Below are 13,397 nucleotides of genomic sequence, written 5' to 3'. Positions count from 1 at the left end.
TGCAAATTAATTTGTACATACTCAAAATACTCATATGAATTGTGTGGATAAAATAATAATACTCAAACACGCATCATTCATATAGAATAATAATAATAAATTAGAGCAATAGTAATTATGTCTTCAAACAGCCAAAAATTTGTTACGTGTGTCCATCCTCCTGTTTAGGAACTGATGCAGTCCTTGCAATTTGAAAAAAATACTTTCAGTTCAGGCTACTTATATGAAGAGAAATCATATAATATATTATTAAATCTAACGGGAATCGTATAGTTTGATCTGATTTACATCTCAACCCTTTGCCTCCTTTTGTATGAGATGGACTGATATGGGATAACAGATGAAGTCAACAGATTCATATCAAGTTAGCCATGGCCTCTCCGCCTGGCAAATTTTTTATTTTGTTATCATTTAAATCTTCTTCAATTTTAAACATTGAACAAGAGAACAAGATGCAGAAAAAACTGAGTAAGGGCTTATGGCTCACTCAAAAACAACTTAAAGACCCAATTTTATAAACAAAAGAATTGAGATCTCTCTCTCTCTCTCTCTCTCTCTCTTGTTAATTTCAATTTGGGAATCTAGGGTTTGTGATTTTCTGATTTTAATTTTCCAAATTTGAGTTCATTTTTTTGAATAAGATACCAGACGAGCCTTTGAATTTTTTTTGAAATTCTTTATGTTCTTTTTCCGATAGGCTTGTACTGATATGTCCAAGGCCCAATGGACTGTCAAGCCCACATGAGAGGTGGGGATTTAGACATGGAAAGACAGGTCCCAGGGATTGGGATCGTAGAAATTGACCCCAAGTCACATGACAGGCAAGACCCCTATGACTCTACCAGACAATCAAAGTCTACTACAACTAACATTTTCCTTCCCATTAACATCAAACATTAAAACATGTAGAAAATAAATCTGGTCCTGGTGAATTGAACTTCCAACAGGCTCAATCAAGTTAATTATTAAACAATTATTTGCTGCAATTGTCAGACAAGTTCAAAAAAAATACAAGCGCTCTAAATCTTTTTTCTTCCTAATTTGAATTCTCTTCTTGTGTCTGAATACAGCAAAGCTGTAGCAGGAAAAAGCTGTGTACCAACCAAGACAGGCCATTACACTTCCAAGAATAATAGGCAGGCATCCGAAGGGACTCTGCCGCCGCACGGCACTAGAGAATGCTGTCCATGAATTACAAAAAGCTTCCATCACCTTCACCATGATAATGTATTTAAGTAATAAATGACACGATATATGGAAATAAACTACAATACCTTAAATGCCACCAGGAATCTACTTGGTTGATTTGTATTCCCTTAGGCTTTCAATCGCAACTTTCTTTCTTGTGTCAAAATCAACCTTGTCAAGGTCATAAGCAGTTCCGAGATAGCCATACAGAATCCTCTTTTTCTCCCTCGTCTTTTCGTCCAACTTCACAAGGTATGGATTGTTCTCGTCATCCTTACTGCCCAGTGTTGGGGGCTGTACACGAGCCCAAGCCCTACGTCCATGATTGTCCTTAACGAAGAATTCTGCCATGCGCATGGCCTCCTTAAGGCCTGCTTCGTCACCCGAAAACTTAACCAGAGTCATACCCAAATGACCATCTCTACCATACAAGGATTTTGACTTGCCACTCCCAAATCCAAGATCTGCTTATCAGAAATGCCACAAGAAAACAGGTAAGTTGTCAAAAGGACTTTTTTTTTTTGGGGGGGGGCAAATTCTCTCAGTGCACAATGAAGCCATCAAGGCTCAGAATGGAACCTCTCAATTTGTTCCACATGCCATGACAATGACTGCTAGCAGCCATAAAAGGCAGCTTCAGATTCTCTATCGAAAATCCAAAGCTACTTAAAACAACCCCCTATTGATAGGAACCTTTAAGAAAACGGTTTTGTTGATGACCACCAGACCAGCGTCAAAAGGCTCTCACATGGTGCAAGGAAAACATACCATACGTACTCATGACTAAATGAACAGAAAATACATACAAAAGCACGGAGCCAATATACCCGACTAATAACAAGATGATAGACAATTGTAATGTCCATAAGCATAAAAGAAAAAGAATTTAAAAAAAAGGTATAAGATCCAGTAACCGGAGGATAAACTACCAAAAACAAAGTAGCAGTAGTCTTATATGTTATTTGCAACACAAGTAAACTCTAAATACAACCAGGCTAGGGTCACTTGCCTATACAAATGGCATCATTTTGCAGTTGAATAAAAAAGCCAAGCACAAAACCGCAATCATATATTAAGAAAAAGTTAGAGAGTTAGAAAGAAACTACTTAAAATAGCAACCAAACCTATTAAACAAGGGAAAACCATTTAACAAAAGTTTAAATCAAATGTAGAGTAAACCTTTGAAGTTTATCTAGGTTCTATCTATGGGAGATCAGAGAACATTACTCATTTTGCCAGACAGTGCCCTTCTTGGTTTGTCTCAGTTCAGTAGGAGGTTTTGGCCCAATTTGCCACTTTTGGCTGAATGGCTTGGAATTGAAGTGCATGGACGAAGTGAAGTTTATCATGTAGGATCAAGCAATGCACCAAAATAGGGGAAAAGGATGTGATAGTGCACATGTCAGGTAATGCATATAGTGACATACCAGGTAAAACGAAAAAAACATGCTCAGGATTTTTAGACAACAAAAACCAGTGTGCATACAGGTTTAGGTAAGGCAGAAAAAGTTCTGACAATTGACACCAGCATTCTTCTCCCTCAAGATAACTCAACATGAGACAACACCCAGCCTATTTGAATAGGGAATTAACAAATCCTTTCATGCACCGCATGACAAACCAAAATTTTACAAACAGAAAACTTAAGACAACTTGAAAGAGACTGTAAGACAACTTGAAAGAGACTGTAATTTTTTGCGCTTGTTAATCTTTGACATCGGAAGTCCAAGATCCTGGGAATACAAACAGAAAACTTAAGACAACTTGAAAGTGACTCTAATTTTTTGCGCTTGTTAATCTTTGACATCGGAAGTCCAAGATCCTGGTAAGCCAAACCCAGGTTCCCTTATTCGTAGCTAGTAGTAAGAGCAGTTGTACAGGTATGGGGAAAAGCCAAGCCTATGTGCAAGGATTAATTTAATCATCACACAAAATTCAAAATGAATAAATCCATTAAATAGGAGGGTTTGTAAGGAAATGCAGTCTTAAATGTCAACACAACAGGTTAGCTTAATTGGCTTAAAGTTAACAAATTGTGGTCTGGACTGGACCACAGAGTAATTGTGTCTTCAAAGTCACTAGACCATGGAAGTTAGGAATTGTTCTGTCCAAAGTCGAAATCAAACAAATGGTTAACAAGGTCAAACTAATCAAAAAAAGGGTGGGGGAGTAGATTAAAAAACGATGACATCAGACTCAAACCCTGGAGAACGAGAATAAAATAGATTGCAATTAAGCAGGTATGTACACAATGACCATTACCCCAAACAGGAGGACAAACCATAGGCTGAACCATTAAAAATGAAGAATGAGATTCAACCAACCCAAATTCCTTGCCGGTGCTTTAGAAGGTAAAGCAATAAAAGGAGTACATAAATTAGAAACCCTGCATAGAATCAGTTTGGCATACGCTCATCTCAACCATACTTTAATTGCCGCAGAAAAGTAGAACACAAGCATGGCATGATGGCACATGGGAGAAGAAGATGACATATGCAATCTTCATGTGGCCTAATCCTTGCAAACTAAGGGAAGAAATGCCTTCTATATTTGCCACTCAGCTTGAAGGCCATGTCAAGAAGTTGCATAACAAAGATTTCTAACCATGCCCCCAAGTTCCAGAAGTATATAAAACAAAACCAATATATTATCATGGAGGCACTAATACTAATTCACATACACCGGCAAGACCCTTTCTTTCCGCACTCAAATCAATCAAACCATAAAAGGTGACAGTTGCGGACTTTATAACAATGAAAACTGGAGGAGTTTGAGAGATATTCTATGGCAAACTAATTAACTATATTCTCCAGGAGGAAGATAACAAAGCAGAGATATCCTCTGGAATAGACAGGCAGTATGCTGTATTTAAGAAAGGGTTGCCTCCATCCAATAAAGATATTTAATCTTTTCAAAAGTGGTCTCCAGAATTGCAGATTGAAATAAAGGGCTCAGGGCTAAAATAGGATGCATGCAGAGTATTCACTTGACCTGGGCCCAACCTATCCACATGTTCATTCTGATAGAAACAGCATAAAGAATGGCACAGTATGAACTATGAAGGAGGAAACTATACCTCTAATAATACTATCCATTGCTTTATTGCCCAAACCCTCCATGCGGCCATCTTTACTCTTTCCCGTAACTGTATTATGAATTATCACCACAGGTGGCCACATAATCAGATCATCCACATTTGCTGCTGCTTCTTCAGCAGAAAGAAATTGATACGCCTTTGAGTTATCAGGAGGCTTCAGGTAGTCCCACCCCATCAGAACACACAAAGCCTTGTGTAAGCCCAAGTGATCCACACGCAAGTCAGCACTATCAGAGTTGTAACTGTGCATGATGAGACTATGCATATCCGGAAAATCTTTAGAAGACCTGAAATTATGCATATCAAGGGAATTGAACATGTATTTCAGGTTTACCTCTCAGATAGCATTATGACCCATTAAGTTCGAACTCAAAAGGGCAATGAAGAAGATGCATTTACCAGGAGTATACTAATGAGCTGATATCATTCTATCATCTTAAGCAAGGATTCAGGTTCATAGTTTCATCAAATGAGATCCACCTAGGTGTTATAACCTAATGTAAGACCCTGACACAAGGTAAATTCTTTATAAGTAAATTTAGGTTTTAGCCACCTAGGTAAAAGGACAGTTCAACTTTCAAATCAAAGACATGCAAGTGTAAATGACCAAAACTGAGCTTCTTTTACAAAACTCCTTTGGGTAAATTATTTATAACAGAAAAAGGATAGCTCCGTATGCTTGGGGCATACACAAATAAATGCGCAAGCACAAGCCTCAGATTCATAGATAACGCAATGATTGCACGAGGAACCCTAGCACCATCCATAAGAAAATATCATGTATTGGAGTAATTACTGCACATAAGAAGCCAACAAATGCATCTAACTGTAACTCATGCAAACTAAATTCTCTTACACAGCAGCAAAAGAAGGTTAGTTTTACCACAATGGTGCATAATTTCCACAACTAACGCAGAAATTTACAGGGGAAAACAAGTAAACAGTAAACTCAGCACCATAGGAGGGCTTATGTTTCATGCTCTCCTAGTCAAACATCAAAACACCAATCCTGAAGTCTCTCATATAATCCTTAGTTAAGCAAAGTTGGGTTCTAAACCTTTGCTGCAACACTTTCTAAAGTTACCACTAATTACAATCACACAAACTAGGTCAGCTGAACCACACATACCTGCATAGCTTAATGACTTTTCCGAGTCTTTGCATAAATATTATTTCAACAAACAATAATTTGTCCCTTTGACTCATACATGGAGAAATTCCTAGTTTTCTAATGAACCATGTCGAATGATTCATGCAAATGTGATGGCAAGTGGTCTAGGTTTTGAAAATTATAAAGGAACAAAGAAGACAGAGGTAGTACTATTACTTCCAATCGTGATGAAAGGCAATTCGGAAGAGGTTCTTGTAAACTTAGTTCATACAGAAACATGACACTGCAAATAATTCAAACCACGAGAACGCAAAGCCAACAGAGTCCCAACTTATTGGAGGGGAACAAAAAGCATGGAAAGAAAAATGTAGCCACAAAGATGTCACCCATCAAAGTCCTGAACAAGTATCTATAAAAAAGGAAAATTAGTATAAAAATCCGAGAAAGACTCTGTAGGAAATTACTTCCATTGTGAGAGTCAGCCTCATATGTTTTTACAATTAAAGTCAACATGCTAATCAGCTTCAATTGTCTGCAGCCTATGAGTGAAAGTTCACAAATTCAAGGCCAACCATTACATATGGAATGGTTCATGACTCACATTCCAGACATAACTCAGAAGACAACAAGAAGACAACAAGGGCAGGGAAAAAACGAAAGGAAATATCCACATATGGAGTCCTTACCAATAAAATAAGCTCAAAACACATTTTCTACTAAATCTATGTCTCACACATTTCCATACTCTATATATCTAGCAATGACGGGATAGGATTCAGGAAAACAGAAAATGGAAATTATTGTATACACTGTATAACCAATACCAATCCACTAACCAGAATATGGAACCATATAACATCTACAAAACCACATGGCCCAAACAAGTATTAAAAAAGCAGTAAAAATGAGTCTTTACATGCGCTCAGCTACTATCCATCACAATACAAGATCAATGAAGAACAAGTAAAGACAGCCATTTGGAAACAAAAATCTACTGACAGTTTAGAAGTCCTAGAGCAGAGAAAGAAAGAAAATATTAAGCTCAAAACACATTTTCTACTAAATCTATGTCTCACACATTTCCATACTCTATATATCTAGCAATGACGGGATAGGATTCAGGAAAACAGAAAATGGAAATTATTGTGTACACTGTATAACCAATACCAATCCACTAACCAGAATATGGAACCATATAACATCTACAAAACCACATGGCCCAAACAAGTATTAAAAAAACAGTAAAAATGAGTCTTTACATGCGCTCAGCTACTATCCATCACAATACAAGATCAATGAAGAACAAGTAAAGACAGCCATTTGGAAACAAAAATCTACTGACAGTTTAGAAGTCCTAGAGCAGAGAAAGAAAGAAAATATTAAGCTCAAAACACATTTTCTACTAAATCTATGTCTCACACATTTCCATACTCTATATATCTAGCAATGACGGGATAGGATTCAGGAAAACAGAAATGGAAATTATTGTGTACACTGTATAACCAATACCAATCCACTAACCAGAATATGGAACCATATAACATCTACAAAACCACATGGCCCAAACAAGTATTAAAAAAACAGTAAAAATGAGTCTTTACATGCGCTCAGCTACTATCCATCACAATACAAGATCAATGAAGAACAAGTAAAGACAGCCATTTGGAAACAAAAATCTACTGACAGTTTAGAAGTCCTAGAGCAGAGAAAGAAAGAAAATATTAAATATTTTCAATGGATTCATCTTGGAATGGCAAGAATACAAGTTTGTTCACTGACATGCCATGAATACAGGTTGAAATATAAGCTCTTCTAAACCACCGAAATCCTACTAAACAACAAGCACAGGTCATGAGGATCCTTTCTTATGCATATACATATTCTCCATCAAACAAATTGGATTCCAATGGTTTCAAACTACCAAAACACAAAAACAAAAAAAAAGATCCAATCGAATTAATTTAGCCTCTAGACCTCAAAAGTTTAGAAACTAAGAGCCAGTGCCCATTTTGCAACAAGTTAGACAGCACTGGTAACAATCTAAAAGAAGCATAGAGACACAACCTACACTTATGGAAACGAAGCAAGGATCAAATTAAATGCTCATATCCAACTTCCATTCAATTGCACTGAATAATCAGGGATATAAGCTGGGATGACCCAAGGCTTACTCAAGTCAAATATATTTCTGATAAGCCAGCAAACCCAATCTGAATCTTAGCCTGGCCAGACCACATTCGATAACACTAGAAAAGCTCATCTCAATCAACTTTAGGCTAAACTAACCAGGTATTTTGTGCTACCATCTAACTCAGAGTCCTAAAACATAAAAATAATGGCCCCAAATATGTACAAAGCTATAGGAATAATCAGCAACCACCTTTCCTATATAAGAATGTAGGAAAATTGACAGACTGAAAGTAATGACGTAAGTAGAAAATAATACAGCCTTTCTTACCCAATAAGTAAAGGACAGATGATACTCCAAACACCTTCAGGGTCTAGATTTCTAAAGGGAAATCTAAGAAAAGCATAATATTCAAAGAAAACAAACATTACATCCTTGGAGATAGCCTAATTTATCAAAACAACTGCAACCATCTGAATCAAAATAAGTTAGCTAGGTAGAGTTCCAATCTAAGAGATGATAGTAGAAATATCGGCTGCATACAGAAAGAACAAACCAAGACATATGAAATGAAAACCTCCCTGAAGTTACACTATAACAGCAGCTACCATATAACAAAGCTGCTGCTTCCACTAAAGCAGTAAACAAGCTTTCAGAAACCTACAATGAACTCTCATTAAAAAAAAAACACAGTGGAAGCCTTATTATTAGAGAAAGGTAAGCGGGAGATTTTCTCTCCAAGGAGATAACCAGTCTTCATTCTCCACCAAAAGTGAAATGTCTTTTTTGATTGTTCCTAAAGCCTAATACATGTGCTGGAAAGCTTAACCAGTAAGGAAATGGAACTTCCTGATCCCATTTAGTCGATAAGATAAAAGTGGGGAGATAACTAAGACTTCCTGAACAAAGTAAAACTTTCATAAATATGTTTAGAGATGGCCCTTTGATTATTGACAAATAAAGCAAGTTAGATTCACATCCATCCAGACCAAGAAATATAAATAAATAAAATTCATATCCACCACGTAACACAAAGCACATGTCCTTGTTCACACATGTCTAGCAAACTGGATGGAAGGCCACCATATCCTAGAGGATCACAGATAAATTACACACGCAAGCAGAGAAATGTGTACCAAGGTCTATTGGAATTGACCAACACAGTTGTCCTGAAATTTCACCAAACAGCTAATGCAAAAAGTAGTGTCAACAACAAGAAGGGCAGCATAATCAATAATCCTAATTGTATTTTACAAAAATAATAAAAAAACCTCAATACATACATATAACTTATATCTCCACGAAAAAGTCTCACTATAGTTACCTATGTATAACATATTTGACCACACTGTGAGTCAGACTTAGACAATATTAAAATCTATGCTGTAATTTTATTATGCATCCTTATCACTTACAACATCAAAGCTTCCACCCTTACCTTTCTTCCCTCCATACTCCTTCAAAATGTATACATTACAACTTCATCATCAGCCCATGCAATAGACGATTCTAGCAATGCATTGGTAAGCAACAAAAAACAAACAGCTGTTCCAAACTTATAAAACGAGCATAAGCTATATAACGTTTCCAGAGAAATGCCACCGATTTCATCCAATGGCAAAGGGGAAGAATGTAAATGACACAGTTCTCAAAATTCATCCACTTCCACTTATCCTACACTTAAACAGCTAGAACAGCCAGTAGCCTAAGTATGCACCATAAACTGAAGATGCCGAAATCAATGAAACATTATTCTATCAACAACAAACATGTTTTAAAAGCGAATACGCACTGTTCTAGCTGTTCCTAACGTTATAAAATGAGCGTAGGCTATATAACGTTTCCAGAGAAATGCCACCGATTTCATCCAATGGCAAAGGGGAAGAATTTAAATGACACAGTTCTCAAAATTCATCCACGTCCACCTATCCTACACTTAACAGCTACAACAGCCCGTAGCCTAAGTATGCACTATAAACCGAAGATGCCGAAATCAATGAAACATTATTCTATCAACAACAAACATGTTTTAAAAGCAGCAACGTAGAGAAAGCAAATAATTTGCACCAGACCTGGCACAAGCAAGACAATGCAGACGCCCATTCTTCCCATCCTCCAAGTAAATCTTCCTCTGTTGCGTATTCTCATGAATCAGCTTCACGTAATTAAGAAACGCCTTCTTCAACGCACTCTGATCAACTTGAACATGCTTATGAACCACATTCTCACCACCACCACCTTGCCTAAATCCCGCACTCTCATAACCCCCACCACCAATCCTCATGTACTTGTTAGCTCTCGCCTCCTCGCCACCACGGCCTTGGTCCGCCGCCTCCCGCCGAAACGGGCTACTCGTTCCCGCCAAAAACTCTCCCCGGGTACCAGGACCCACCGGAAACCCATTTGGATTGGCATGCTGCATAAACTGCGGCCGGCGCATCCCAAATTCCCCTGCTTTATCCCTCTGGTCCTCTTCTTCGGGGTACTTTCTCTTTGCGGGCCCCTCTGCGGGGCCACGCCCATCGAGCCCGAGCGAGTTCCAGTAATCCGGACCAGGCCCGGGCGGTCCACCAGGCCCAAACGGCAAGAACCGGCCGGACGGGTCCATGGGCGGAGGGAATTCTTGATAATCGGGCGGGAGAGCGAAGTAGGACCGAACGCTGCCGTCGGCGAGAACGAAAGTTCGGCGCTCGAGCATGTGGAAGCCGTAGACTGGGGGAGGGGGTGGGCCGAAAGCGGCCGGGTCGGGAAGGGAAACGGAGCGGGTCCGGGAGAGGGGGCTGATGGCGGGTGCTTGGGATGGGACGGCGTTGAGGTTGCGCCTGGTTTGGGGGATGGGCCGGAGTTGGGCTTCACGGGTTTGGGGTCGGGTGGATTGTTTTTGGTGGTGATGGCTGTGGCGGCGGCAGCGGCGTTGGGGGAAGATTCCCAGCGAGATTTGCGGTTAGAGGCGGAGGAGGAAGAAGATGGCTTGTGGAGTGGGCCCTTGGGATGAGAACCCCCGGCCATCCTGGGGCTAGGGATTTTGGAACAAAAAAATATTTAATAAAAATGGAGAGCTACAGAGAGTGCTCAGTCTGAAAGTGGGAGAAAGAGGGATGAGGAAGATGCTGCTGGGAGTTCGGGAAAGTGGGAAAAACTAGGGGTAGCTGGTTATGTTTTAGAGGACTCAACTCAAAGCTGGACTCTACTGGATTCCCCGTTCTGTTTTTCTTTTTGGTTCCGAGATTCGAGAAAGTGTGGAAAGGCAGAAAAACTTGTGTGAAACGAGTTTTGAATTGGAAATAAGAAATAACACTGTTTTGTTATTGCGTAACTTGTGTCTATTCTACGTTCTTTTCTATATCCTAAGTTAATTGTTTGCGTATTCACTAATAATCGTGTGCATGTTATTGGTCAAATAAACATCAATATAATGTTTCTTTTAATATTTGAGACAAGCTTGAAGTAACACCTCTTTCAATATTTGAGAAACGCTTGAAGTAACACGTGATTGAGTTGTACCACAGAACTATACTACTATACAACTGGGTCTGAAGCCGAGTTGGCATTCAGGCTCAAGTTACCGTGAGTATATTCGAAACATAATAGACAACCAGTTTTTACGACACTAAACCAAATATATGCATTGGTTTTGCTATGATTTAACAAACCACTCTGCACTAATCTATTTCGATGCCAGCTAAACCAAATACGTGAATGATTTTTATATGATTTACAAACCACTCGACTGCACCGATCAGATAAAGGTAACGGCTCATTTATCAACAATCTCAAAATCATAAAAAGGATAATTGAGAATTTTAACTAATATAGGGGATCAAATTCCATTGCATAACATACTATCCTCAAACACAAAAGACCAAGCAGTCCAAAGGAACAAATAAAAGACAGCTAGACATACTGCATGAATCCATCAAAACTGAAGTAGATTGAGGTTGCTAAACTAGAGGGTATTTGAAAATGTAAAACAAAATGCGCAAACATGATATCCAAACAACATCCAAGAAAGACAATAAAAATTCTTCAACGCTTCTTGGAGACACCAACAGTCTTCCCCCTGCGGCCAGTGGTCTTGGTGTGCTGTCCACGCACACGAAGACCCCAGTAGTGTCGAAGACCACGGTGATTCCTGATCATTGAGAAAGAAATATCAGTCACAACTCCAAGCCCAATAGTCTTAAACAATATAGATGTTCATCTGAGTAGATAATATGTAGGCCAGTAGACATCAAAAACTGTCAAGTAAAACCACTTAGATAAACTGCCCAAATTTAACTAAAATGACAAACATCATCATGTCTGGCCTATCCTTCACCTACTAATATATCAGATGAATAGACAAATTAATGACCCCAGATAATTATAATACTTGTATTTCCAATATGTTTCTTGCTAGGAAAGAGTATGCAAGGGACAAAAAAAAAATTACTTGGCTACTTCCCAGATACTAGGATTTAACTTGGAAGCTGTTAGCTGTGAATGATCTAGGACAATCTTATCTAGAACAATTGCCAATCACTGACAATATTGCTAACCAATTACATAGTATATTCAACTCAGAAAGAGAAGCGTTATGCAAGCTTTAGATTAAGATTCAGCATAAACATATTAGAATAAGAAAGTAAGCCAACAGTACACAAAAAAGAGTCAGTGGACAGAAGCATAACAAGAAGAGAACAGATGACAACACCAACAACAATAAATCAGAAACTCATCAAAAGAAAAGAAAACCAATACTGAAACACAAGCAAAACAACTAGAAAACAGACCTGATCTTCTTCAAGCGCTCAAGGTCATCCCTGAGCTTCATGTCCAGAGCATTGGAGACGACCTGAGAATATTTACCATCCTTGTAGTCCTTCTTTCTGTTCAGAAACCAGTCAGGGATCTTGAACTGGCGTGGGTTGGCCACGATGGTCATCAGGTTGTCGAGCTCAGCGGCAGATAGCTCACCAGCCCTGCAGTGTGGCTCAATTAGACCCATGTACACTAAATAGTGATCTCGTGTGCACCCAAAACTGAACTCGCTTGCCAATTTATAACCCAGTATCATATAGTAATACGAAGATGAAAAATAACATAGGGTCCCTATTCTCTAGCCCACATCACTACCACTGGAGTAAAATGTTTATAATTCAAATATTGATGTGCCAACACAATCAGCTCAAATATTACAATTGCAAATAAAAATTCCAATAGATTCAAAAGAAATGGAAATACATAACGCATTCCAACATCAAAACGATGCAAAAAAGTTGTCAAAGTAACAAGATTTAATCATTGTTATTTACATAAATGAATAAAATCTAACTAAATGGCTACATATAATAACGAAATAGAGCTGGGAAATGATAAATCACATTGGGCTAAATAGATCTATGACTTTATTTAGGGAAATAAACAAAAATAAAGAAGAAGAAAAACGAACCTTTTGTTCATGTCTACGTCGGCCTTCTTGCAGACGATGTTGGCGAAACGCCTCCCAATACCCTTGATGGAGGTGAGAGCGAACATGATCTTCTGCTTTCCATCGACGTTGGTGTTCAGCACACGCAGAATATGCTGAAACTCCTCATTTGCGACGAGAGACTGCAACAGAAGAAAATCAAAGTAAGATTTAAGATTAAAGGTTGAAGATGAAGATACTGATCGAAACCAGTCGTTTGGAAGGAATTAGCTCACCATGGTTGCGGCGTTAGGGTTTGCGCTCTCTCTCTCTGACTCTGCGTGTGTGTGTGCGAGCGCGCCGGGTGAGAGAGGACCAGTGAAAGAAAAAGATGGTTTTAAAGGATTATATCTGGGGGAAGTTCGCAAAGCCCAAAACCCTAGATGGGTATTATGGGCTGCGGCACATCCTTACGTGCACTCCT

General features: G+C 38.7%; 2 protein-coding genes across 2 annotated transcripts; both read right to left on the bottom strand.

Annotated features, from left to right (window-relative positions):
• Positions 1-857: 857 nt before the first annotated feature.
• LOC103324197 (RNA recognition motif XS domain protein) lies at positions 858-10,773 on the bottom strand. The gene is made up of 4 exons (XM_008226237.3): positions 9,597-10,773; positions 4,265-4,572; positions 1,275-1,652; positions 858-1,181 (listed from the first exon to the last, which is right to left on the bottom strand). Exons 1-3 carry the CDS (start codon positions 10,220-10,222, stop codon positions 1,294-1,296), a joined length of 1,293 nt encoding a protein of 430 aa, XP_008224459.3. The 5' UTR covers positions 10,223-10,773; the 3' UTR covers positions 858-1,181; positions 1,275-1,293.
• A 552-nt stretch (positions 10,774-11,325) lies between these two features.
• LOC103324057 (small ribosomal subunit protein uS13z/uS13y/uS13x) lies at positions 11,326-13,345 on the bottom strand. Its single transcript, XM_008226092.3, has 4 exons — positions 13,210-13,345; positions 12,956-13,116; positions 12,297-12,485; positions 11,326-11,656 (listed from the first exon to the last, which is right to left on the bottom strand). Exons 1-4 carry the CDS (start codon positions 13,210-13,212, stop codon positions 11,551-11,553), a joined length of 459 nt encoding a protein of 152 aa, XP_008224314.1. The 5' UTR covers positions 13,213-13,345; the 3' UTR covers positions 11,326-11,550.
• Positions 13,346-13,397: the final 52 nt, after the last annotated feature.

This window comes from Prunus mume, linkage group LG2, assembly GCF_029339155.1.
Source record: "Prunus mume cultivar Tortuosa linkage group LG2, ASM2933915v1, whole genome shotgun sequence".
NCBI lineage: Eukaryota > Viridiplantae > Streptophyta > Magnoliopsida > Rosales > Rosaceae > Prunus > Prunus mume.
This window is presented reverse-complemented; position numbering and strand designations above follow the sequence as displayed.

Excerpts from the sequence above, each read along its gene's own strand:
- LOC103324197 (XM_008226237.3), bottom strand. The coding sequence starts at position 10,222 with ATGCTCGAGCGCCGAACTTTCGTTCTCGCCGACGGCAGCGTTCGGTCC. Across the intron at positions 4,573-9,596 it reads CATTGTCTTGCTTGTGCCAG|GTCTTCTAAAGATTTTCCGG; the intron begins GTCTGGTGCAAA and ends GCATAATTTCAG. Across the intron at positions 1,653-4,264 it reads AATGGATAGTATTATTAGAG|ATCTTGGATTTGGGAGTGGC; the intron begins GTATAGTTTCCT and ends TCTGATAAGCAG.
- LOC103324057 (XM_008226092.3), bottom strand. Across the intron at positions 12,486-12,955 it reads GACGTAGACATGAACAAAAG|GGCTGGTGAGCTATCTGCCG; the intron begins GTTCGTTTTTCT and ends GCCACACTGCAG. Across the intron at positions 11,657-12,296 it reads GAGCGCTTGAAGAAGATCAG|GAATCACCGTGGTCTTCGAC; the intron begins GTCTGTTTTCTA and ends CTCAATGATCAG.